General features: G+C 47.5%; 1 protein-coding gene across 4 annotated transcripts in view; it reads left to right on the forward strand.

The window, feature by feature from the left end:
- Positions 1–26,693, forward strand: part of CBX5 (chromobox 5) — a 206,875-nt gene that overhangs the window by 129,461 nt on the left and 50,721 nt on the right. For all 4 annotated transcript variants that reach the window (XM_086965004.1, XM_086965031.1, XM_086965021.1 and 1 more), the window contains one exon: positions 17,643–17,823. In XM_086965004.1, the coding sequence (XP_086821130.1) occupies positions 17,643–17,823 (181 nt within the window). The remainder of the gene's footprint in view (positions 1–17,642; positions 17,824–26,693) is intronic.

Genomic DNA, 26,693 nt, shown 5'->3' on the forward strand with positions numbered 1-26,693 from the left:
TCTCGATCACAAAAACGTCCGACAGGCCTGTAGGACAGAGCACCGTACGAATCCAATGTTCCAGAAAAAGTTCCGGGTTACCCGCCTCTGCCCTTTCCGGGAAGCCCAGCACCCGTACGTTACTGCGATGTGCCCTCCTTCCGCCTCTTCGGCCCTCCATTCTTGAGCCTCCGCCATGGCCGACAACTGTGAGGCCGTCTTCTTGAGGGATGCGACCTCCCCCTGCAGCTGGGCGATATTACTTTCCGTGACTTTGTCGGCCACCTTGCACAGATCAGTCCGCAGGAGGTTCACATCAATGGAGACCGTTTCTATCTGCCTCTCGAGCGCCGAGTGCGACCCCTGTATGGCCTTCAGCAATTCCGCGCGCGACGGCTCCCCCGGGTCCGGTCCCCCCTCCCATCTGCCTCCAGCGCCGACCAGGCCTGATTCCCCCCCCCCCCCCCCCCCACCGCAGCTGTAACGGCGGCCAGGAACAAGGGGGGGGGGGGGGCCTCCGTCCTCAGTCCCACAACTCGCACAAGTCCCGGTGGCACTCTGACCCCTCCGGCGCCCCAGGAGGGCCAGGAAATCAGCTCCTGAATTGTGCGCACTCCCGGACCAGGCCGCTATCACGGGCCTCGATTAGTGCCAGAACGGGCGCAGCAGCTCCCGGTCACAGGTGTCCTCTGATCGTCCTCCTCCCACCTCGCAATGGCCGCAGAGAGAGCTCCACACGGTCAGATGTCGTGGGGTAGTAGAACAAGCACCGAGGTGGGCAGGCAGGATCACATTTACATGATTTTAACGGCGGCCGGCAGGGAGCCGAAGGAGCTCACGTCCTGTCAGCCATGCTGCTTGGCCACGCCCCCCACAACTCTGCATTTTAATGGCTGCTCCCACTCAGGAGTTCTCAGCTTGTGCAGCTGCAAGTATTTAGGACAGGTAAGTAAAGTAAATCCTTGTGATATTAAATGGAGAAACTGCTTCCATATTTCCTGATATGCATCATCCTGTTGCATCAAAGACTAGGAGAATCGCTCCATTCCCAAAATATGCCAAAGCCTGTGTAACCAATTTAGTCTAGTCAGTATCTTCCCCGTTCCCCATAGTGCTAATATTGATTGGAGTGCTGACCCCAGTGCCAACGCTGCATGTCTACCTCGTCTACAGCGTATCGGGGTAAGTGAGTGAATTAGGGAGAACTAGGCAGTTTGGTGGCAAAGTGCATGTCAATGTCGTGTAATACTTCTTATACACAGCTCCCTCCAGTTGGAGGAAGACTCTCCGGTGCTCTGCGTTCCAATGACAATGAAGTCTAAAGGCCTCGTCGACGAGCGCGCCATCGACGACGGAACCGTCGACGAAGGTACCGTCGACTAAACCATTGTCTACTATTAAAATTCAGTTGTCGACGACGCCATTGTCTACGCCATGGAAACAATCGGACTTGATTTCTCCGTTGTCAGCTGCCAGCCAGCCACCTACAAAAAAGAGCACGAAACAACCTATAACCCCTGATTTAACATCTCCAAGTAGGGTGCAAAAGCTACCCCCCGTCACATATTTTACAGGACGAGGAATCAGATGAAGACCAGTACGGACAGGCCAACAGTCCTTCGGATCTCATAGTAAAGTGCCAAAGCACCGATGAAGAGGGAGATGAGATGGTTTATACAGAAGAGGCTGAACGTTCGCATGTCCAGACGGAGGTTACACCTATGGTTTGCCTTCCGGTGTGTAGTTTCAGACTAACGGTTCTTGATCCAAGACTATAAGCAGCGCTTTCCTGAACCAACCACTGCCCCTTCAACGGAAGCAAATCCAGTTACATCTGGACCGACACCATCCTCACGTCCTAGACCATCACCTTTGGTGATCCGTCAGGAAAAAGAACAAGTGCACAATGTCCCGTCTTCTGACGATGAAGTCTAAGAACCAGAAAAGGGAGAGGTTCGGGACGACCAGTCCGACCATAGGGATGATGAGGACTACATCGCTCCATCTCCGGGCACTCCGGAAACCCACTACCTCGGACTCACCGCCAGTGGACATTGGCGGATTTCACAATTTGGTGGAGAGCGGCCACAAGATTCCATATGAAAATAGAATCCCATGAAATAGACTGGTTCCTATATGATTTTAAAGACCCCGTTAGGAAAACAACAAGATCAATTCCTATCATTGAGCACATATGGGAACAGGGTAAACGGCTGATGCAGACACCAGCCTCGGTCTCCGCAGTAGTTCCACGGCTGGACAAAAAGTATAAGGCACCAACAACAGCAGCAGCCTGCCTTACTGGGCATCCCAAGCCAGATTCTGTTGTTACCCAGGCAGCACAAAAGAACTCTAGGAATCCGGCATCCCCATTGTCAGCTCCACCGGACAAAGAGGGCAGGAAGCTTGACAGTATTGGCAAACGCTTTTCCACCACGTCGGCCATGACTGTGAAAGTGGCTAATTCCATTGCGCTTCTAGGCCGCTACAATAGGCAATTGTGGGAGGATATTGCCCCGTATCTGGCGTAACTACCAGATAACTTGAAAGAGGAAGTACAATCGCTCCTTAAGGAAGGCCAAACAGCGGCATCAGAAATTATCGATTGTGCCGTAGATGTGGCTATGACCGGCTTCAGACAGCTAGCAGGGGCCGCGGTCTTGCGAAGGCAGGGGTGGCTTAAGGCTACATCCTTTAGCCAAGAGGTCCAAACCAAGGTACTGGACATGCCCTACGACGGCCAACACCTTTTTGGGGAAAAAATCGATGAGGCCCTGCAAACGATCAAAAAAGATACGGATACGGCACGAGCGCTGGGCACATTGCAGTTTAAGACCCAGTCCTTTCGAGGGAGCTGAGGTAGAGGTCAATCCTCTTAGAGGTTCTTACCAGAGCAAATCCTCATATTCCTATAACCAAGGCAGATCGCAATATCAACAGCAACAAGGTCGTCAGACCTCGTATGGAAGGTCTAACTACAGGGGAAAAAATCAGAGGAAAACCGCTGGCGGACGCCAATGACCTTTCCCAACAGCCAGTCCGTCCACAATTTCATTTTTTCAAACTTGGAGGAAAACTAACACACTTCCTCGACAATTGGAGATCAATTACAACGGATCGGTGGGTGCGCCAATTGATCCATTTCGGACATTCGTTAGAATTCAATTCAATTCCCCCGACTACTCCTCCTCGCAAGCTTCAACACAGGCGTCTACGATTACTCCTTCAAGAGATCTCTTCAATGTTACAGAAAGGAACAATATAGCAAGTACCAGCAGCTCACAGAGGAAAGGGATTCTATTCCCGCTTCTTTCTAATACAAAAGAAAGGGAAGAAATGGAGGCCCATCCTAGACCTCCGGGCACTCAACACATTCTTGAAGAGTCCATCGCTCCGTATGGTGACTATCCAAGAGATCTTGGGGTCGCTAGAGGAAGGAGACTTTATGACTTCTTTAGACCTGCAAGACGCATATTACCACATCCCTATTCACAAAGGCCTCAGGAAATTCCTCAGATTTGCAGTGGCAGGTCAGCACTATCAATTCTGTGTCCTCCCATTCGGCCTAAAGTCGGCACCCAGAATTTTCACCATGTGCCTCTCCCCAGTGGCAGCCTTCCTACGTCAACAAGGACACCAAGTCTTCCCATACCTGGACGACTGGCTGGTAAAAGCACCATCTTTGAAAGGCGCAGTCAAGTCCTCCAGCGCCTGTCTCAATCTTTTCCAGCAACTGGGTCTGACGCTCAATCACGAGAAGTCAACCTTACAGCCCTCCCGAGTTCTTACCTTTCTCAGAGCGACATTGGATACGGAATGTTCCAAAGCATTTCCATCTCAGGAAAGGAAGCACAAACTTATCACTCTGGCCACCGCAGTTGCCTCGAGAAAATTTGCCGGTCCGTACTTTCAAGTCCCTCATGGGGATGATGTCCTCGTGTATCCTGCTTATTCCACACTGTCTGCTCAGAATGCGCCCTCTGCAGGAAGCCTTGACCAGGCAATGGACTCAGAGCACAGGCTCTTTCGAGGATCGCATTGTGATAACACAGCAAATGTCCAAGGCCTTGCTATGGTGGAGGTCGTCCAAAAACCTCTCGCAAAGACTAACATTCCTACAGCCTGCAGCCCCACATGTGATAACTACGGACGCCTCCCTAGAGGGTTGTGGAGCGGTCCTTCAAGAGCTGCAGATCAGCAGCAAGTGGACAGACCAGGAAAAGCAGCTCCATATCAATCTCCTGGAGCTGAGAGCAGTTTTTCCATCTATGCAGGCTTTCCTACCGCGCATCCAGAACTCCCCAGTGCTTGTCAGGACTGACAACACTACGACAATGCACTACTTGAACAAACCGGGAGGAACGCGTTCGCTCACACTATCTCGCGAATCGCAGAAAATCTGGAACTGGCTTGTGCTCCACAGTATCACGCTGTCAGCGGAGTATGTCCCAGGCAAGGACAACAACCTAGCAGATGCTCTAAGCAGACAGATCGCTGTCCCACGAATGGGAGCTAGAACAAGAAGTGCTGGATCACATCTTTTTCGGAATGGGGAAGACCTCAGATCGAACGTTTTGCCACCTGGGAGAGCGCCAAATGCCGCAAGTTGGCATCCCCAATTGCGGTCACTCGGAAATGCATTTTCCATCGCATGGCGCAACTTGTTTGCGTACGCATTTCCGCCATTTCCCCTGATACCAAGAGTCCTCCGAAAAATGAAGACCGAACACTGCACCCTGATTCTGATTGCCCCGTTCTGGCCGAGGCAGCATTGGTTCACTGACCTCCATCGCTTCTCAGTCCACCCGCCAATCCGTCTGGGCCAACATCCGTCCCTGCTCACGATGTCCAACGGCCAGGTACAGCACCCGAATCTGAAATCTCTCAGATTATCGGCTTGGCTCCTGAGTACCGAGAGTTCTGCCAACTAGACATTCCGCAGGAGTGCAAAGATGTCCTCGCGAAAGCAAGAGCAGAGAGCACAAATAATACCTATTCATTAAAATGGAAACGCTTTTGCATTTGGTGTAAGGACAAAGATCTACATCCCTTTAAGGCTACTCCGGAGCAGGTACTTCCATATCTGCTACACCTGGCACAGGCGGGGCTTGCGCATGCCTCTATCAGAGTACATTTGGCAGCAATTTCTCGCTTTACAAGAACTTCAAAAGGACCATCTCTCTGGTCACACCGGTTAATAAAACAATTCCTTAAGGGGCTTTACAGATCCTTTCCTCGCCCACAGAGAGTTCCACCAACATGGCATCTTAATGTGGTCCTCAACCAGTTGATGAAGCACCCCTTCGAGTCTATTCACAGAGCAGATGTCAAATACATCTCCTGAAAAACGGCCCTTCTATTAGCCCTGACCTCAGTAAGAAGGGTCAGCGAACTACAGGCTCTTTCCATACAAAATCCCTTCATGCAGTTCAAGGAAGACAGAGTGGTTTTTAGAACTAACCCTCGATTTATTCCTAAGGTCCCGTCGGACTTTCATCTGAATGAACCTCTAGTCCCCCGAACTTTCTTCCCAAATCCCAGCACTGCAGCTGAAAGGTCCCTGCACTCTTTGGACCTGAAGAGGTGTCTTAAATTTTACCTCGATAAGACGAAACATTTTAGGAAAACGAACCAGCTTTTCATCGCTTTCAGTAGACCACGAAAAGGCATGCCGCTTTACAAGCAAAGTATCTCACGATGGATATCTTCGGCAATTGCCTTTTGCCACGACAAAGCAGGACGTCCGTTACACTCCAAAGTAAGAGCTCATTCTACAAGAGCTGTGTCCACATCAGCGGCGCTCTTTGCTGGGGTGCCAATATTTGACATTTGCAGGGCAGCGACCTGGAAGTCGCCACATACCTTCACCAGGCACTACTGCCTGGATACGGAACGGATGCAGCAGTAGGCCAGGCTGTGCTTCGCCATCTATTCCAGTGAGGTGAGCCTTCCTCCTTCCCGCCATCCTTTGCTGGTATGCACATTTATTTACTTATTCCTTGTTACTTGTTGATGGCTTTTAGTCGTGTGATATGTATTCTCAGACTACTGTATGCTGTTCCATCAGAAATGTGCAAAATGTACTGCTTACTACTCTGATTCAGGCATGGGAATCTATGAAAGACACCCATAATACTGGATAAGAAATGCGTTACTTACCTGTAACTGCAGTTATCCAGTATTGGTGTCTTTCATAGAATCACACGCAACCCTCCCGCCTCCCCTGGAAGGACTCACTTCTCTCTCTAACAAGTATTACGCCTACCTAGCTTGGTGCATACGAAAATCTGAGAGACTGAGGCTCCTGACAGGAAGGTTCTAGAGGGAGGTGGTAGCTGACTGGCTATCTTCTGGAGTTTGGTCCTTTTTACAAAAGGACATAGGCTGCTAAGGCAAGGCCCTTAGGCCTACTTTTCTCTATGTATGTCTATAGGACATTACTTTTCTATGTACCGGAGACTCCCGTCTCGACGACGGGGAATGATTCAGGCATGTGAATCTATAAAAAACACCAATACTGGATAACGCATTTCTTCCTTTCCAGGCACAAACGTATCCAGAATTTCCAAATGTTATTGTATCTGTAATGAGTGCCCGGTGCCCAAGACGCTTTGAGGAGAGTTGCAGCCGAAGACGAAAGTCCTGAGATTTCGTTAGATCTCCCGACACTTTCCAAGCAAGAAGGTAGAAACTCCCTCTTTGGGTTAGGAGATGGGAATCTCCATTTACGTCTGTAAGGAGGTTCTCTAGAGAAGGGATTAGAAAGGGAAGATCGCAAGCCAGTTCGAGAGTGGTGGGGAACCATGCCTGGGATGGCCAGAACGGAGTTATCAGGACAAGAGAACACTCATCATGTCTCACTTTCTGTAAGACTCTTTGGATCATGGCAAAGGGAGGAAAGGCATATGCGTTGATCCTTGACCAGGGTTGTAGGAAGGCATTCACCACTAGAGCACTGACGTCCGACATCCAGCTGAGACGTGAGACTGGCTCGCAAAAAGGTATTTTTCGAAAGTCCCCCAAATCTTGTTCAGGGAACTGAAAACAAAGGCATTGAGCTTCCAATCGCTGTGACCAACAGGAATCTGGAATTCCAATCGGCAGAGATGTTCGATTTCCCTGGAAAGTATTCCGCTCTGAGGGCAATTTTGTGTTCTAGACAGAACATCCAGAGTCTCCTGGCTAAATTGGAGAGATCGGCAGATTTGGTACCGCCCAAACGATTGATGTAAGCAACAGCAGACATATTGTCCATTTTCAAAATTACCTACCTCCCTTGGAGGGAATGTTTGAAGCTCATAAGAGCATAAAGGCCAGCCATTAGTTCCAGAAAATGTATGTGGTGAGATGATTCTTCTTGAGACCAGATCCCTCCTGTGTTCCGGTCCAAAAGGCATGCACCCCAACCGTGAAGGGAAGCCTCTGATTCCAAGACAAAATCTGGTTCCGGACCAAAGCTTTGCTGTTCCAAGATTCTACGTTGTTCAGCCACCAGACTAGTTCTGATTTGGCTTCCTGATCCAGGGTAATCCGATCTTTGGACCTTAGGGCTCTCCCTTTTATCCTTTGTAAGGCCCGATAATTCAGAGGGCCTGGAAAAATCGCCTGAATAGAAGATAGAAGACTTAAGTCTGGCTAGTTCCCTCAATGGAAGCTCTTTTTGTCTCAAAATGTCTCATCTCTTTCTTGATCTTTGATATTTTGGTGGAAGGTAGAAGACACTTGGAGGTATCCAGGGTGAATCCGAGGAACTCCAGTGACTTTGAGGGAGTCAGGATAGACTTTTTATAATGAATCTTAGACTTTAGAAGATTCATGACTGTCTCCAGCTCTAGGAGAATTTGTTGAAGGTCTTGAGACCTTATCAGAATGTCGTTGAGATAAATGATGAGGCGAATACCTCTTTCTCTCAGGAAAGAGGCAACCGTCCTCATGACCTTGGTAAAACACCATGGGGCAGAAGAAAGTCTGAACTGAAGTGCCTGGAACTGATCAAGATGATTTTTCCACATAAATGTGAGGAAAGGTTGATGGATTACGGCCATAAGAATGGTGAAATATGAGTCTTTTAAATCTAGTTTGTCCAACCAGTCTTCTTTCAAGAAGAGGTCTCTCAGGAAGTGGATGCCCTCCATCTTGAAATGTCTGTAGACTAGAAAATGTTGAGATTTTTAAAATTTATTACAGGTCTCCAACCTTTCCCTTTTTTTCTCTACGAGGTATAATGTACTTATGGATGTTGAAGTATCCAAGGGAACCTCTATTATTGCGCCTTTCTGGAGCATAGAGGATATCTCCTTCTATTATTTTTTGTTTCTCCAAGGAGAGGGGTATGTCTCTAGGGAAGGGTGATTGAAAGGGAACCTGTACGAAATCTATCTTAAAGCCTTTGACCGTGTTCAGGGCCCATGGGTCTTGAGTTATTAATTTCCAATTCTGGAAGAAAAAAAAGCTTGTCTGCCTCCCACCTTTAAGGGGAAAGAAGGGTGTGGGGGGGGGGGGGAGAGGAGGTCTTGGTGGATTGGAGTTGAATGAGCCATGGGATCTCGATCCTCTTGAACGAGTTCCTCTCCCACACTGGGGGTAGAAGGTAGGGGTGTTGAATTGTTGGTATCCCCGTCCAAAGCCACAGTATCTTTGATAGGGCCTCTGGTTAAATCTGCCGGAAGAAAGGCCCCTTCTTCTTGAGCCTTGCCTAGGGCTGTAAAAGTTGAGACCTATTTCCAAGTGACTTTGAGTTTTTCCCCGAAAAGAAGTCCTTTTGGATTTGAAGATGGCTCTTTATCAGCCATATCGGAAAGCTTGGGATCAATTTTGTAGAGAATTAGTCTACGCCTATCAGCGTTGATGCTTGCATTAGCGTTGCCTAAGAGTATTAGTGCTCTTTGGCTACAGCCTCTGACAGACCGATACAATATGCCTTTACAGTTTACACATCCGTCATATGACGATATCAATAGCATGGAACTCAGTAGTTTATGATTAGTATTCTTTAGCCATGTCTAGATAGGCGGAATGTGTACTAGAGTTTGGTGTATGTAAAGACATCTTGTATCTGTCTGGCTTTTTTACTCTACTTTTTATATATTGTCCGATTAAACTTTAATGTATTGTTTTATTAATTTTGAGAGATCATGTACATTGATTGTTTGGTCACTTATTGATGAGAATATCGTTATGATTAATGTATGTGTAATTTTTAATCTTTGTTAGTGGTTTCCCCTGCTGTATAAGGTCCAATCTTCAGGTGTGGTATGGAAGCAAGTTGAAAGAGTGTAATATCTGGTTGTGTGGTAATCGGTCTGTAATGAAATTTAGCCAAAGGGATTTTTCCTTTTCACTGTATAAGTGCACTATTCCTTTTGGGTATTAAGGGGCCCCTCTTTCCCAAAATGTTAGTATAAATTGGCAGCCTGGAGCAGAATGCTCCCCATGTCCTATAGCTATTCAATAATTCTCCAACCGGCAGATTTCTTCCCTCCTCCTGCCTTGTAATTCTCCACAAGGCAATATCTCCCAGAGCCTGAGCCAAGGTTCATGGATCGTTCACACTATATATTCTTGTTAAAACCATCTACACTTAGTTATTTGCATCTCTTTTGTAGTATACCGCCTATGTTTCCTGTACTGCGGAATCCTCATCCATTCCGGATCTCCGACTCTCCGCTACTCTGATCCTCCAGTCCCAGCATACATGGCTAATTTCTAAATCCTCCCGCTACAGTAGCTGTACTATTATCCGTTTTGACAAATTTGTCAAAACATGCTTGCACTGTCCTGTGGCCTTTTCTTTCATCTTTTCTCCAATGTTATATTTTGTACTGTTGTGCTACATAAAATTCAGTAAAAAAATATTTGTAAAAAAATGGTGTGTGGTACAAGTGGGGCCATTTCGCAGAAGAAAATAGATGTCCTCTCATACCCACCTAATCCTGCAACGCAACATGGACCCCATCGGCAAACACACGTACAAAATCAACTACCCACCATCACTCACCAAAAAAGCCGCCAAACGCTTTAAACACAACTTCCTTAGGTCACACTCGGAAACGCCCTTTGCTGACACCTACTTCTCACCGGTCAATGGATCCCTGAACACCGATATCATCTTCCACACCACACGCAGAGCTCAATGGAGAAAAGCGTTCTTCTCCCTACTCACCGTCTCCTCCGCTAGAAAATCCGTCCATAGCCTAACTCTCACTATCTCACCATCCCAAGTCTTTCCAGGCAGAGCCACCATCACTATTTACAATAACGGGATTGTCCTATCACAAGCCACAGACAGGAACCTGGAACTGCTAGACAACATGTTCCCCACCTTCAAAGAACACCTTTCCAATTCACGGACAAACACTCATATCTCCCCCAGTCCCTCCAACCATGACCTCACAGCTACATACACTCCAATCAGGAACACACCTACCACCCCTGACCTCCCATCCTCTACCCACAACCCCACAATCCCAACTCTGCATTCCATCACAGACACAGATCGCTCCCCCTCATACGCCGCTCTTTCCCCCGCCCCTTCTACCATCTTGCGGACCTCCACACACGCCCTCAACACTCCTATAACACCTACAGCGGGCATTAACACCCCGCTCGCCGCTGACAGCACAGTTCCCACCCATAACACACCTAACTTAGTCCAGCACCAGAATAGCACGCATTCTGACAATTCCCCCCCTTTATCCCCCCCCCCCCCCATTCTCAGTCCTCACTACCCTCCAACCAACTGCGCAGAACATACCCCTTCTTCTAACTTAACTCCCCCTCCCCTCAACAGGACCTTCTCCAACCCCACTTCCCCTCCTACACTCAGCCCCCACTACCCTCCGTACACCCCCTCCACGGCTACCAGTCTCCCAGTCTACACCTTGTCCCCCCCGCCTACCACCAATGCCCCCACACAACACCGACCTCCTCCCTACCGCATCCACACCCCTCCCGTACAAAACATCTCACATCCCTAACCCCTCCCCACACACCAACACAACGCAGACCTGCTCGAACACCAGCCCTCCCTCCCACCTGCACTCGAATACCCTGGCCAGCCATTCACCCCTGACTACCACTACCACTCCCACTCCCACCACCTACCCCACGATGGAATACATCACGGCCACCCTCACTCAGATCAAAGAAGACATTCACGCCATCAAAGAACTACTCTCCACACGCCTCATACACCGCCCACCCACCTCCACCCCTCCTCCCAAATTGTCTCCTACTCCGCCCGCGGACCCCCACCCTCATCACGCCCCACACCAGGCATCATTCCCTGCTCATAGGCACAGCTACTGCCCTCGTCCCCCGCATCGCCCCTGCAACCCCTCACACATCTACACCTCCCCGCAAAAATTGTCCCCCACCCCGCCGACTAACTCTCGCACTCAGCTCTCCCCCATTCTCACATCAATCCCAGCTCTTAATCGCAACAACCGCCCTCGCCGCACCCACGACTCTGCTTCTGACCTCGACACACTCACCCTTCTCCGCTCCTATGACCCAGCCCTCCAAACCCACACAAGCACCCCACAACGCAACATTCCCACAATACACCCAAATCCCCTTAGACCACCTACACTCAATAGCAGATTCTCCATCCCCAATAACCTTAGAAAAGTCCCTCGCTCGCTAGATCCACCCAACACCCTTTACACACCCCGTCTCAAATGCGCTCTTCTCAACTGCAGATCGGCCACGAAACACTCAGCAGCCATTGCTGAGCTTCTCTTATCGCGTGACCTTGACCTAATCATCCTGACTGAAACGTGTCTAACTGAACATTCGACACCCATAATGGACATTCTGGTTCCCCCCAACTACCACATTATCAGACTCGACAGAACAGGCCAAATAGGTGGCGGAATCGCATGCATATACAGGAACAACCTCACTGTTCAGAAAGTCAATTCCACATCCCTACCATCACCAACATCCTGGGAATACATCTGCCTAGACATTATCAGTGAGGGCAAACAGATATGCTCTCTTCACAGCATTTACCACCCACCTAGGGACAACCGCACCTTTTCCCAACAAATCATGGATTTGATCTCAACCAATTCCGGACGCCAGATCACGCAAATATACCTTGGTGACTTCAACCTCCACTGGAATGACCGCAACGACGCGATGGTAAATAGTCTTAAAAACTTCCTCGAGGCCCTTAATCTCACCCAAATATGCAACAGCCCGACCCACAAGAAGGGCTCTACCATCGACCTGATCATCTCCAAAGAGGACTCTATCAAACTCGAATCCATCCAACCCTGTGACTGGTCAGATCATCATATTATCACATTCTTTATCAACGAAAAAGTCAAAGTCAACCCGGCGCAACTCTCCAAGCCCAAAATCTGGAAAAGAGACTTGAAAAAGCTCAACCCAGGCTCTCTGCCCCCTAACAGTCGCAATCTCCTACTCCCTCCGGCAGGCGCCTCGGACGTCCAAACACTGACTGACCACTATATCAACACTATGACCTCTATAATTAATGAGGTTGCACCTATGCAGCTAAAAAGAGTCTCTACTAAATGCTCCAAACCATGGTACGACGGGAGTCTTAACGAAGATAGAAGAGACATGCGAATGGCAGAACGGACCTGGAGATCAGCCCCCTCCGCAATGCACCTAAAGACTTCTTCAGCCTCCAACTTAACCAAGCCAAAAAACGCCCGAGAAAACTGTTTGAGCTAATCAAATCGCAATCCAAGGAACAACCACAACCACTCAATTCTGGGCGTGAGGCACCCTCCTGTGAAGACTTCGCTGCCTTCTTTATCCAAAAAACTGACAAAATAAAAAGCGATCTCCTCATTGACGCAAGCCTCCACTCCAAACCCAAATGCCTAGCACCCGTTGAACCAAAAAACCACCTAGCGTTCAGAAAGCAGCTTAAAACGTGGATATTTGACAAATAATCCTCCTCCTCCTCCTAAGCGCCTTGAAACCCTCTGGGTATGTAGTGCGCTATACAAATTTTATGACTTGACTTGACTCTCTATCTCCAACCTTGTTCAATCTAGTCATGGAACCTCTCACCACCTTGCTACAAGCAACCAATGTACACTTTCACATGTACGCCGATGACACCCAACTCTACCTCAAATTGCAATCACCCAATGACATCCTGCTCCTGAACTCAACGATCAGAAGCACCCAATCCTGGCTTGCCGACAATCACCTCAAACTCAATGCCCTGAAAACAGAGTTCCTTCTGATCTCACCACCAGCGAAGATTTCCACCACTCAACAATGGCTTAAACTCCTAACCGCACTCAAGGTCCAACCCACCATCGTGGACTCAGCAAAATCTTTAGGCATAACACTCGACACCAATCTCAACATGCAACAACATATCAACAAGGCTACAAAGGGAGCGAACTTCCAGATCAATACCCTGAGGAAACTTAAACCCTACCTTCCAGCCAAAGACTTCCAAATTGCGGTACAAGCACTAGTCATCCCACGAATTGAATACGGCAGCACCGCCCTCTGCGGACTCCCACTAACTACAACCGCACCACTAAAAGCGTCTCTAAATGCTGCAGCGAGACTCATCACTGGGTCAAAAAAGCACTCCCACATTACCCCTGACTTGAAGTCCCTGAATTGGTTGCCTTTTGAAGCCAGAATACATCTGAAAATCGCCTGCATGACACACAAGGCGGTACACCTAAACTCACCCGGCTACCTTGCTCAAACTGACAATCTCTGGGGGAATCAGAAACACGAGAGGCACAAACAATCTTCTGCTGAAACCTCGAAGATTCAGGAAGGAAAAAACATACAAGCGCTCCTTCTCAGGAATGGCGCCTAGGATTTGGAACTCACTCCCTCCCGAAACCAGGCTTATCTCCTCCACTACACTCTTTAAAAAAGAAGTAAAAGCTATCCTCATGGCTAAATACACTTGAACTACTATCTCGAACCCTATTAACACCCTGCACTGATCTGCATTACTTGCTTAACCCCTTTACTTATTTGTATGAGTTGCCTTAGCACTCACATGATTGGCCTTGCAGCCACCTATTTGTATTATTTGTACTGTATGATCTACTGATTTACCTATTTGACTTTGTTCCCTCATGTACCCTTCTGTACTGTGTGATCTATTGATTTACCTATTTGACTTTGTTCCCTCATGTACCCTTCTATGTTAAGCGCTGATATCTGCGAAGATCTTGTTCGCGCTATATAAAACTTTGAAATAAATAATAAATAAATGTTTGTTTTTCCCTATTTAGATTACCCCTTATTCTGATCTGGCAGCGGTCAGAAGACATTGCAAGACTAACTATTGAAAACCTTTTAAAATCTAGTCGGTCTGTCTATTGGTCATAAAAAATCCCCATCCCATCAACAAACCTATATGAAGGCTGTGTTAGCTCTGCAAAATGTGTTCCTTCTCTTTAAGAAGCTAATTTACTTGGTCAGTTCATTGTATGCAGTCAAGTGATAAAATGTGGTTTGTGGTTCTTTGCTGAATGATAACTTGGTGACCATTTTAGTCTTTAAAGTATACCAAAAAATGTGATGCATTGGATGCTTGCTGTGATCTCAGCCACTTGTAATTACTTGGCTGCAAACCAGTCCATTGTTGTTATTTTTTGCACACCGTGCCACCTCTGCCATTTGCAAATCCGCCTTGATCCTGCTCCATTCGAAACAGTTTGCTTAGTAAGGTACTTGCTGAACCAGAGCACATGCAACCCATGTCCCGTTTCACCCTATTTGGGGCTTCTCAGTCTGGTGCAGCTTGTTTCCAGTGGTAAAGGCAATGGTTTTATGAAGATTTTCATGATTCTTTAAATGCCTCAGGAAAATGACTTCTAAGATGCTGGCCAGGATGGGAGCTGAATATTGCCAAAGGTACTGCTCCGAAAATTCACACCTGTTCGCATAGCCAATCTTCATCACTTTATTTTGAGGAAAAGCAGTAAAAGCTGTCAGATGTACTGTTATTGTTTTGTTAACGAACATTGTGCACATTTCTTGTCTGGGCACATCCTTCTTTTAGAAATTGATGTCCGATTTCTATATACATCTGAGAAGATTGTTCCTTGCATTTTCAAAAATCAGGGTTGCCTCAAAGAGCTTGCCCCCTTGGATAAAAATAACAGCTGTATAATCCTCCTGAAAAATGCATACCTTTTTCAAAATGTTGCAGCTTAACCTCCAAACTATCCATAGCTTGCTTGATTCATGCATCGTACCTTGTTGGCAAAAAGCAGAGTGGTTCCTTCTAGGGAAACTTGGCACCCTAACCCCCTTTATAAAGTCCAATAAAAGCACGTGGGCAAATATTCTTCAAAGTTCTATTGTTGAAATTTTAAAAACAGCTAACCAGAGATCTCTTAATTCATTTGTGAAGCATTATTGCTTAGAAACCGGTTTTGCTTAGGTGGAATTTTTTCCTTGTGTGGCATAGTTATGGGTCTCCAACCAGTAGCTCTGATTCTACTGGTAGCTCGTCAACACCCTTGAAGAAGCTCTCAAGTGAAGCTCAGCCCAGTGCATCATTCAAGTTAAAGAAGACGGTGCTGCTAATCTGAAGACGCTTAGAATGTCAGCCCGCCAAACCAATGGAAATGCCTCGTTCTAAGATGCATACTAACATTGTTGAACGTATGTATACACTCTCATTGTAGTAAAGTCACAAGGAGATTGGTGATGTTGGCTAAGTTATACCAGTCACAATATCTGTGTGAACAAAGGGCAATGAAAATAGTGGCAGGCACAAGAGTCTGTTCTTGGCATATTAGTATTCCTTGCATAATAGTTGCCATCCATGACATATTATGAGCCTTCTTGTTCTGTTTGTAAATACTGGCAGCCATCACCGACATATTGTGAGCTTGAACGACCTAATTTTGTGCACCCCTGACATAACTGGCCGCCACTGGCTAATAAAGGCCTTCTGGTGTCCAACCTTTGCAAAATGGTACCTCTGTGATCATTATTGGCACGTTATAGGCATGCTTGGTGTTATGGAAGGCATCCATGACATGATCGTAAAGCTTGAACATTTAAATCCGATTCTGTTTAGAATTTGCATATGTGAGTACTTAATGAATATGACAAGCTGATGTTTGGAGAGCACGTATTGGCTAAAAAGTAAACTAGGTATTTAAAGCAAAACATTTTTTTTTTTAAAGAAAGTTTGTTGGCCTAAAATGGAACAGGTATGCGATAGAATGTTTTTTTTTCTTTTCAGCAGCTGTTATGCTGATGAATACATGGTTGCATTTCCAAAACCTATTAAAAGCTGCTAGTTGAATGGGAATTCAAGCTGCACTGGGGAGATCTCTTGCTGTGATTATGTCCCTTGTGCCAGAGGGCAAGTAATGCTTCTGGTGTCATTTCATTAGTCCTGTCATGTGGAGGTATTGCATATTGATGATGCTTTACATGACATTTCTGCATGTAATCCTGCCTGAAATTTATGGTTGATTACTAGTGTATTAACTGTTTTGGTCACCATTGTAAAGTGATAAAATTGGTAAGTAGCTCTGGATGATTTTCCTTAAGCAGAAGTAGTCTCATTATAGAAAAGGTTGGAAACCCCTGGCATAGACCTTTTCTATTTAGATTGTCTGTTGGAGATTAGATTTTTCAATTATTTTTATTAGTAATTATTCATCCCTTTTCAAAGCAATTGATGGTGATTGGGGGGGGGGGGTGCATGTCACCTAGGTCATCATGGAAATAGCTATCGAACTCATATACCACTATCAAACATTTCCAGAAAACCTTGACTGGCAATGAGATTCTGGTGTAGGATCCTTCTTGATGAGGCTAGCTTTATATTGAACTGTGACCCAGAAGGTCAGCTTGACTTGATTTAAAGTAAGTGGTGTGTTACGTTTTTGTGAATTTTTCTTTTGCTGAACTGTGCACAGTTTTGGAAAAAATGTGTCCTTGAACAATTTGAACTGCATTTGTTGCTATATTTTTGTGCAAAATGAGCCTTCCTGTCCATTTTGGATGCAAATGCACGTCACACTAAAAAATGGAACTAGAAACAAACACCAACCAGCAGCCACTTAATTTTTAGTTCTCACTGTTTCCATGCGTTTGTGCTTCATTTTGGCCTCAGAGGGCATGTAGTTACTCAATGTGGTGTAAGTTCGAGTATGTCCCTTGACCAGTGTAATGCGAAATTTCACAAGATTATGCCTGTGTATTGGTACTTTCATACGTGCATAGTCTAAAGTTGTGGTGTTGGTATTCCTTCTTATGTGGCCATCCCCTTATTCTAATTTTTTTGGTAAATGTTCTTAGGATTTTAAACACAGGTAGGTGCTAGTGGAAAGCTTTGTGCCGCTTTTGTTGCAGGAGGCAGATATTGTAGCTATGCTGCAAAACCAGCCCCCGGTAACAAAAAAGCCCCCCCTGGGGGATAAAACTGGCCCCCACCCTGGTGGCCCACCTGGGAAATGCCCAGTGCCCGCTACGGCCAGTCCGGCCCTGTTGTATTAAAACGTTTCTTTGGGGAGCATGTTTGTCTTTGTGGTAAAGGTGCACTTCAGACAAGTTAGTCCCATTCTCCAGCTCCCAAAATAATTCAATTAGCGGATTTTACTCTCCATTACTGGTTCGCTATTAATGATTATTTGCTCCTATGCTAATTAAATGTGTACATTTATCCATAGGGAGCACAATACATGGGAGCCAGAGAAGAATTTGGACTGCCCAGAGCTTATCTCCGAGTTTTTGAAAACCTACAAGAAGCCGAAAGCAAGTGAGAATAAACCAAAAGAGAAAACCGAAGGCACAAAGAGGAAAGCCAGCACTCTGGGCAATGAAGACATAAAGGCCAAAAAGAAACGAGAGGTTTGAAAGACAAATTTATTACATTTGCTCCATATGCATGTACTCACTGAAAAAAAAAATCACCAGTTATTGTATGCAACACACACCAGAACTCTTGATGCCCGCTATGCTCCACTCTTGCTTAATTACCCTTTATCCAGTGCCTTTTTCAAATAGGTGTTTTTTGTTTGTCCGGCATCGTGAGTTAGTGTGGTTTGAGTGTTTTGATTATTATAACTGATGAATTTCAGTGGTGGTTTTCAATTTTTAAGCCAGAAACAGAACTCCATGTTCTAGGCATGTGTGGCTGTAGATGCACATGCTTTGCATACTCCTGCTTTCTAGTGTTGGATCAGAATGTGTGCATGTTGTTGTTCTTCGAAGAAGTGTTTAGAGTCACTAGGTGAGGTGACGCCTCCTCTTGGTAAAAGTGTGCATGAGCATCGGCTCCATTGTTAGATTGTTTTCTTTCCATCTGGTTCGGACATGTATTACGGCACTCCAGTTTGAGACCGTTTTTGGCATCCTTTTGGTGCGTAATCCACGCTTCCCTAGTCTGTATGGCTTCAAATGTGTTTTTCTCCCTTTCGTATCCAAATTCAGAACATTTGTGTGGTCAGAACGTTCAGATTGCGACCTTTGGACCTCGCCCGCCCGAGCTACCTTATTCTCATTCAGCTTCATCGATAATAGTCTGCTAATGGCAAGTACTCCATTTCGATTTTACCCCCCGTGCCATTCCAAGTAGCCGCGGACCGACCTTCGCGAGGTCTGCAACCTATGCTTATCCCTGAGCACAGAGAAGAAAATTGTGAGGCCCATCGGTTGTTTAGATTGAAAAAGACCCCGTGGGACAGTCTGGCATGACTCTGAGAAATGCAGGGACATGAAATCTAAAACACACCCGATATCTTGCGGAGAGGAAGATATTGAACCAAAAGAGGAAGATCGAGAGGTACTCTGCGGCAGAAGGAGCCTTTTCAGTTCAAGATTCTCAATTCTACTTGGAGTCACACAATTAGCTGCTGGGTCAAGGTGCCATGAGTGCTCAAACCTATCATCTGTCCACACGAAAATGTTAGTTTCCACAAAACAAAAGGCTTCCGGGCTGCCACTGCCGGATGGCCATGGTCGGTACAGTGTGAAAGTGCATGTGAAGCCTTCCGGTTCTACACCGAGTCGAGGTACCACCCCTTTGGCTCTAACGGATCCGCTTCTGAAAATAAAAACTTGTTCGGTTCCGAAACCTTCGCCACCGAAACCGGCTACTGCTGCACTCCTGGAGCCCATTTTAGAGACCATGCAGGAATGACTCGATCGTAACAAAAATGAATCCTATGCATCCAAAGACTTATCACATAATTACAAAGACTACGTCGGTGCATTCTACCTAGTGGCAAACTTCCTTCTAAGAAGACATTGATTTGCCGATATGTATGAAGAAAACTGACAAGGCTACCAGTTGTCTGTACTCTGTTCCTCCATTTACCATCTAGCATACCACCTCCACTACCTGCCCTTCTGTATCTCAATCACCACAGAATCCCTTAAATATTACATCTCCAGAATCTCCACATACAGACCCAGATTTGGTGGGGGGGGGTAGTGTATGACAACACTTCTGACGCACCACCAGACCTTTGGTAGGATTAACAATTTATCAGGAGCTCATTGCTGGGGCAGCTGCATACCATGGGGTTCCACTACATGAGAAATCTATGGGAGAAGATTTTTTTATTTGACATTCTGCTCCACACCTAGGGCTTAATTTCTTTCAATGCTGAAAGGCATGATTGTGAGAAAGTGGCTCTATTATACTGGACCAGAATAAGGTACAGTGTGTGCATAGTCCACAAACCCCAGTGGTATAACAGAGTTTAAAGCCAGGTGTGACCTTACACTCAAGTGGTAGCTTGGTCGAGCAGTAAGGCAGTACCAGAGGACAGTGTAAAGCATTGTTGTACACACTCAGTCAGCAAAAGGTTTCACACACTCAAAGACTAAACTCCAGGCCAATTGTTTTTATATCCAAGATTAGTTGTTTTATTTCTAGAACCAACAGGTATCAAAATATACTGTTCTCAATATGAGAGGTCTCTGAGTATTTTGCAGAAAGGCAAAAAACGTTGTAAACACAATAGGTACAGGGTGTTGCAGTTGGCAACACAATTCTATAAACAATTTAGCATTGAGCTCAATGGATTTTCTTATATAAACACAGTTGATTACTTTGTAGAATACTTTGGTAATTCCAGGACTGGCTCATAGATTCAGTCCTGGGGTCTAAGCTGAAAACAATTTAGCAAAAACGTTTTAGGTATTTCAGTGAGTTTTCAGGAATAAAAAGCTATTTTAAAAGTTTACACTTTTCAACAGAAATCTGGCAATGTTATCCAATAAAAGAAAATTCAGGTTGCAGGTAAAGTACAAACTTTTGTAATCCAGTACTGGGCTCCTGGGGCCAGCACTGGGGTCTCAACTTAAAACAGGTAAGCAATTACGTTTCAGTATTTCGTATGATTTTGAAACAATATTTCTAGTTTTCAAAAGTAGACAATTGGAAGAAATTTCATAGAAAAGCAGACTATGGAGTCCTATGGAGAAAATACAAGTTACTATTAAACCCGATAGGGATTACTTGTGCGGTTCAGTGCTGGGCTACAAGGTACAGTACTGGCTTCTCTCCTGATCATAGGTGAGTACTTCGGAATTCGGATGATTTTATATGAATATTTTAGGTTTTCAAAAGTAGACAGAAGATTTTTCGAGTCAAACCAGTCAATGTTATTCAATGGCAGGTAAGTGAGTTACCGGTTTCCAGGTGAGTACTCGGCTGGCGAGGTAAAGGCTCTGGGCATAGACTCAGGGGTCCCCCAGGGTCAGGTAGGTACAGTTGGCTCACCCTCAGCGGTGCAGGGGCGGCCAGGTGCAGAGGTAGTTGGGCCCAATGTTATCCAATGATTGGCAGGGGGCCTCCGGTTGGTGGCTGCTGGCTAGCATGCCACGCGGCTGTGGGAGCTGGGCTCCTGGTCACTTGCTCAGGGCAAATGGGGAAGTAGAATAGGGTACAGGTTGCACTTCCAGGGGCTCTCGGGCGGCTGGGTGCAGGGTGCTTTTGAGCTGTCTGGCGCTCAATGTTATTCACGGGGAAAGGTAAAAAGGGAACAGAATGCCGACTCGGACAGTGATTCTTCAGGTGCAACCACCGCTTCGAGAGGTAAGTTGGGATCCTGGAGAAGAGGTAGGTACGTCACAGGGGGTCGCCGGGTGCAGGGGTGTTTTTGGGTGTCGGGGAATCTTACCTTCGGCTGGTTGCGGTTGGAGGGGTCCCTGGTTCTGAGGCTGCAGGCGTAGTCTGGTTTGTCAAGGAGGGTCTTTGGGCACTGGACTTCGGGTCTGCGTCGCCGGGGGGGGACGTCCTAGTGGTCCTGGATCACTCTGGCACGGGCCGGGCTCGGTGGGTGCAGAGTGGGCTGGTCCGGAGCTTCCTGGCTGCCAGGGGGGTTGTTGCAGCAGAGCCTCTGCTGATGGGAGTCGCAGTCTTTAAGAGGGTCCTGGTAGGAAGGACCTCTGGGTGTCCCAAGGTTGCTGTCCGCAGGAGTCGCCGGGATTTAGGCAGGAGCAGGTTCCAGGATCGACAGGCCGACAGGGCTGGGGCCAAGTCAGTTGTTGTTGTCCTTTTGTTAGCAGCTGCGGAAGGAAGGTTCAGGGAGCCTCTAAATACTGAATTTAGGGTGTTAAATGTCTCTATCCTGGGGTGGGTACACCCCCTAGCCTGCTCCTCTCCTGTGGGAGGGGGGCAGGATCCTAGCTGTGATTGGGCAGGGCTACGCATCTTCAAGATGGCCGGAGCCCGGGGTCGTGCTTCACCTAGTCTCCCCCACCTGAGAGGTGGAGTTGGCACAGGCTGGCACACCCCCCTTCCTGACGTTGTTTTTCCAGCCAGAGTGGGGGTCAGGACTGGTGGGGGCCAGTTGCTGGGTACATCAAATGGTCTGGAGAAGCTCATAGAGGCGGCATGCCTTTGAAGCTTCCGCTTGCCCATCCTGGGTGAGGAGACCTAGCACCTCGGCCAGGATGTGCGTTGCAGGCCCAGGAGAGCGGGGGGCTCTCCACCCAGGGGTCCATCAACATGTCTGCTGTGTGGCAGCCTCTGCAGCCACTCAGCCCAGGCGTGGATTGTAGGTTAGGTTTTCAGGGGACATCTCTAAGATGCACTCTGGTGCATTTTAAATTAAATCCCACACTGGCATCCGTGCGGGTTTAATGTGCTGAGAAGTTTGGTACCGAACTTGGCAGTCTTCAGTGTAACCATTATGGTGCTGTGGATTTCGTAATGGCAACCTCCCAGCACCATATACTCTTAATGGCATCACTGCACTTGCAGTGCCCAGGAATGGCCCTGGGTACTGTAGGGGCACAGGGCTCATGCACCTGTGCCCACATCTCTGGCACAGGGCACCCAGCTAGAGGGGTGACTGAAGTGTGCCAGGGCAGTGGGTTCTTTGGGCATGGCATGCAGGGATGTGTGCCATGTCTACTCTTTGTTTAGTTCTGTACTTACCCACACACTGCCTTTGCAGGCTGAGTGTCTATCAGGGTACAGGGCCCCTGAGGGTGGCACAATAAGTGCTGCAGCCCTCAGGGGTCTTCTCTGGTCACCGCGCTGAGGACGGCCTGGACGGCTGGTCGTTGGGTCGCCTCGAGGATAAATCTACGGCTGTCAGGTACTCTAGTTACGACCTGCTTAGGCTAAAACCAACTCGGCTCCCATGTCACTTTAAAATCTCCCCGGAGGATCTCTCTCACCCTCTATGCTGCGGGTGTTCCCTTGAGGGCTCTCGGGGCTCCAGCCTCCCTCCGTCACCCCACCCATCGGGACACTACATTAACAAAAGAGGCAGTACTGTGAGAGAAGACTGCTTCCTCATTAATGCTCGCTCGCTAATCAAGCATAATCTAGCTTTCAAGGATTTTGTGCTGGATAGAAAGCCCTTGTGGGTATTTGTCACTGAAACGTGGGCAAAGGATTCTTCTGGCCCAGACCTTGTTGAGGCAGTTCCAGAGGGCTATTTTTTGGCCCGGCTGGATAGAATAGGTCGGGTAGGAGGAGGGCTGGCTATCCTCTATAAAGATAGCTTTCATTGTCACACCGTACCTTTTATCGGATCCTCAGGATAACTTCCAGGCCCTGTATTTCTCTCTAAAGGGTGTTTACGAAACCCCATTTAATGGGATCCTGATCTACCGTCCCCCCGGCCCCAGAGCTGATTTTGGACAACAGCTACTTCACATCCTTGAACCCTATTTTGGCCGTGAACATCTAACGGTCTTGGGAGATTTGAACTATCACTTAGAGAAGTTGGAGGCTAGTGATACTCTCTCCCTGCTGGATGCCTTGTCCGCCTGTGGGCTGAATCAGCTTGTGAGAGGCGCCACCCATCAAGCGGGCCATACGCTCGATGGGGTCTTCTCCAATGACGGCAGGTTGGTTGTAAAGGACCCCCTTCCCCTCTCGTGGTCGGATCACTTTGCTGTACCGATTGAAGTGACCTGTCTGATTGTTGACAGGAACGAAAAAGTCCCGAGTAAAATGGAATCACGGAGGAATTTTAAAAATATCGCTAATAGCGCCCTTGCCCCCTGGATTTCCAGTATGTCCACCTCCCAAGAGGAAGACGTTCATCTGGCGGGCTCGCATTTTGAAAAGGCCGTTACTATGGCATTTGACGAACTGGCCCCTGCCCGGTCACGTTATTCTGCGAGGAAAAAAACGTCGGCTCCGTGGTTCTCTGAGCACCTAAGACTCCTTAGACAGGGAGTCAGGAGACAGGAGCGTCTCTGGCATACCAGCTGGGATCTAAGGGACAAAGAGGCGCATAAGATCTTATTGAGGGGCTATAAGGTGGAGGTAATAAGGGTGAAACAGGAATATTTCACGGCTCTCACCATTTCACTTTCCTCCCCGAAAGAGCTCTTCAAGATCGTTGACTCTCTGACATCCCTGCAGATCCCGGACCCTGTTATTGCCTCTCAGCAACTCTGTAACAACATAGCTCTTTTCTTTCAGACTAAGATCGCTGATATTTACTCCGCTTTAGAGCTGCAGAGGACTCCATCTACTGAGCCCTCTGTTTCTGCACCAGTTCCTGCTGAGAACTCCTCCTTGGGGCGCCTGGCCTCCTTTCCTCCTCTCTCTCTTCAGGAATTGGAGAACCTCCTGAATAAAACTAGGTCTGGCTCCCCATTAGATGCCTGTCCCCTTAAGATCCTCAAGCAGTGCAGGGAATCTCTCCTGCCCCCTCTTGTTGAGATCATGAACAGGCCTATGAGGGACGGCATCTTTCCTCCGCAATGGAAGAGGGCAGTGGTAAAGCCGTTGCTCAAGAAACCATCTCTCGACCCTGGGGTTTTAAAGAACTTCCGCCCTATTCACTGCTCCCTGCTCCTGCGAAGATGCTGGAAATCCATCTGAATAAGAATCTCGCAGGCTTCATGGAAAGCTCTGGTCAGCTGGATTACTCTCAGCATGGCTTCTGGAGGGAACATAGCACCGAGTCGGCCCTCACCATAGTGCTGGATAATATCCGCACACGAGCTGATTGGGGCCAGACCACCCTCCTGATCCTGCTAGACCTCACGGCTGCCTTCGACACCCTTTCTCCCTCGGTCTTAACATCACGCCTGAGGGAGATTGGGGTTGAGGGGTCTGCCCTGTGTTTGCTGACCTCTTTCCTCGACCAGAGAGAGCAGAGGGTGAAGCTGGGGGATTTTCTATCTCCATCCCTGTCTGTGCATTGTGGGGTCCCTCAGGGGTCGGCATTAAGTCCAACCCTTTTCAACATCTATGTGACCCCTCTTGCCAGACTGATTAGATCTTTCGGGATGGAGGTAGTCTCCTACGCCGACGACTCCCAGATCCTCGTCTCTCTCTCCCAGCCGGCCAGCTCGGCTGCCTCCAATTTTAGATCTTGCATGGAGGCAGTCGCTCAATGGATGATCCACAATTCATTGAAATTAAATGGGGGGAAGACGGAGGTCATGGTGTTCGGAGGAAAAGAAGAGATATGGTCGGCGAACTGGTGGCCGCACTCACTGGGAGCTTGTCCTGTCCCTGCTACATTAGCTAAAAACCTAGGAGTCCTGATTGATTCTACCCTCAGCATGCGTCAACAGAACAGTTTCAACCTGCTGGGGCATAATCTATGTACTGAGGAAGATTAGACACTATCTCTCTCAGCAGGCGAGAAAACAAGTTGTGGTTGCACTCATTGGCTCCCGTCTGGACTATTGCAATGCGCTGTATGCGGGACTAAACAAGGGTCTGCTGCAGCGCTTGCAAATGGTCCAGAACGCGGTGGCCACATTTGTATTAGATCCGCCCAGATGTGCCTCGGCCACCTCCGCCAGAAAATCGCTACACTGGCTCCCCATCGAAGATCGGATCTTCTTTAAAACTATGTGCATGACCTACGGGGCCCTGGCCAGAGGCAGTTCTACTGGGATCGGATCCATCCTGTCTCCCTATAGCCCCTCTAGGAACTTGCGCTCTGCCAACAAATTTCTCTTATCAGTCCCCCGCACCCGTAGAGCTAAATGGGGTGGCAAAGCCTTCTCCACTCTGGCACCTAAGTGGTGGATTATTCTTCAGGTGGAACATAAGTCCCTTCCCACCATGCAGTCATTTAGAAAGGCTCTGAAAACTCGGCTTTTCGCGAGGTCATACTTGTAGTAGTGTTCTGCCTTTTTTGTTTTGATTTGTTTTTGTTAGGCGCCTTGATGCCTTCGGGTTTTAGTTGCGCATTATACATTTTATTTCATTCATTCATTCATGCTCTGGTCACCATGCTCTAGTTACCTAGGGTACCATTTATTAGGGGCTGGCAGGTGGCCATAGATGCCAATTGGGTTTTAGTTTCAACACCGCTTTTAGGGAAGGAACACAGGCCCTGGTTGGCAGAACCCAGGGCACACTCGGTTAAAGCACATCAGCAATTCAGAAACAAGTGGGGGCATACCAGTGCAAGAAAGATGGCACTTTCTCACAATGATGTCCCATGCAGATGATATTTTTAAGGATCCTGCATGGGCTCTCATTATTACCCTAGGATCAAAAATGTAAGGGTGCATCATCTGACCCAATTTGTATTTGAGGCCAGCTTCCACCAGACTCCCGAGTTGCGTTAAATCCCAGCAAACGTACAAACTACAGCAGACTTGATAAGGATTCCAAACTTATTGATTTGTCAGGCAAACAGGTTGCTGTGCAATCCGCCAATCATTGGTGAATTGCACACACACAGGGACTGTTGGCCAGATATGACGGAGCTCACTGGGTTGAGATTAAGGAACTCCTCCAATATCTCAGAGACGAACATAAGAAGGGGTAAGAACTGGTTCAGGGAGGAAAGTTAAATTCCAACTACTCCATTAGATGTGCACTGGACTCTTATACTGCCAACAGAGGCTTCAATAGAAGTGTCATCATACGGAGGCATGCCTGCTACATATCTCTGGATTTAAGCCAGAAGTCAAGCAAACTTTCAAAAATCTCTCATTTGACAAGTAGATGAGGCCTTGGAAAAGATGAAAAAGATACTGAGTTTGCTAAATCTATAGTGACACTTCAAACACCTACTTCTCTGGCTCCTTTTGTCGCTCCTCCTTTAGAGAAGATTCCAAAGCAACATCTACAGATTGCTCTGCATCCTCCTACAGGTGTCAAACCCAGTCCTCTCCGTATAGAGGATATTTCAGAGGCAACTACAGGGGTAATGACTTCAAAGATCAGGGCAAAGGTACACCAACACGTAATGCCCCATACGGCAACTAAGTGTCTCATTCATCCTTCCCCGGTCAATCTACACCTGTCCTGAATCGATTAAATCGGT

This window comes from Lissotriton vulgaris, chromosome 1_1, assembly GCF_964263255.1.
Source record: "Lissotriton vulgaris chromosome 1_1, aLisVul1.2, whole genome shotgun sequence".
NCBI classification, from domain to species: domain Eukaryota; kingdom Metazoa; phylum Chordata; class Amphibia; order Caudata; family Salamandridae; genus Lissotriton; species Lissotriton vulgaris.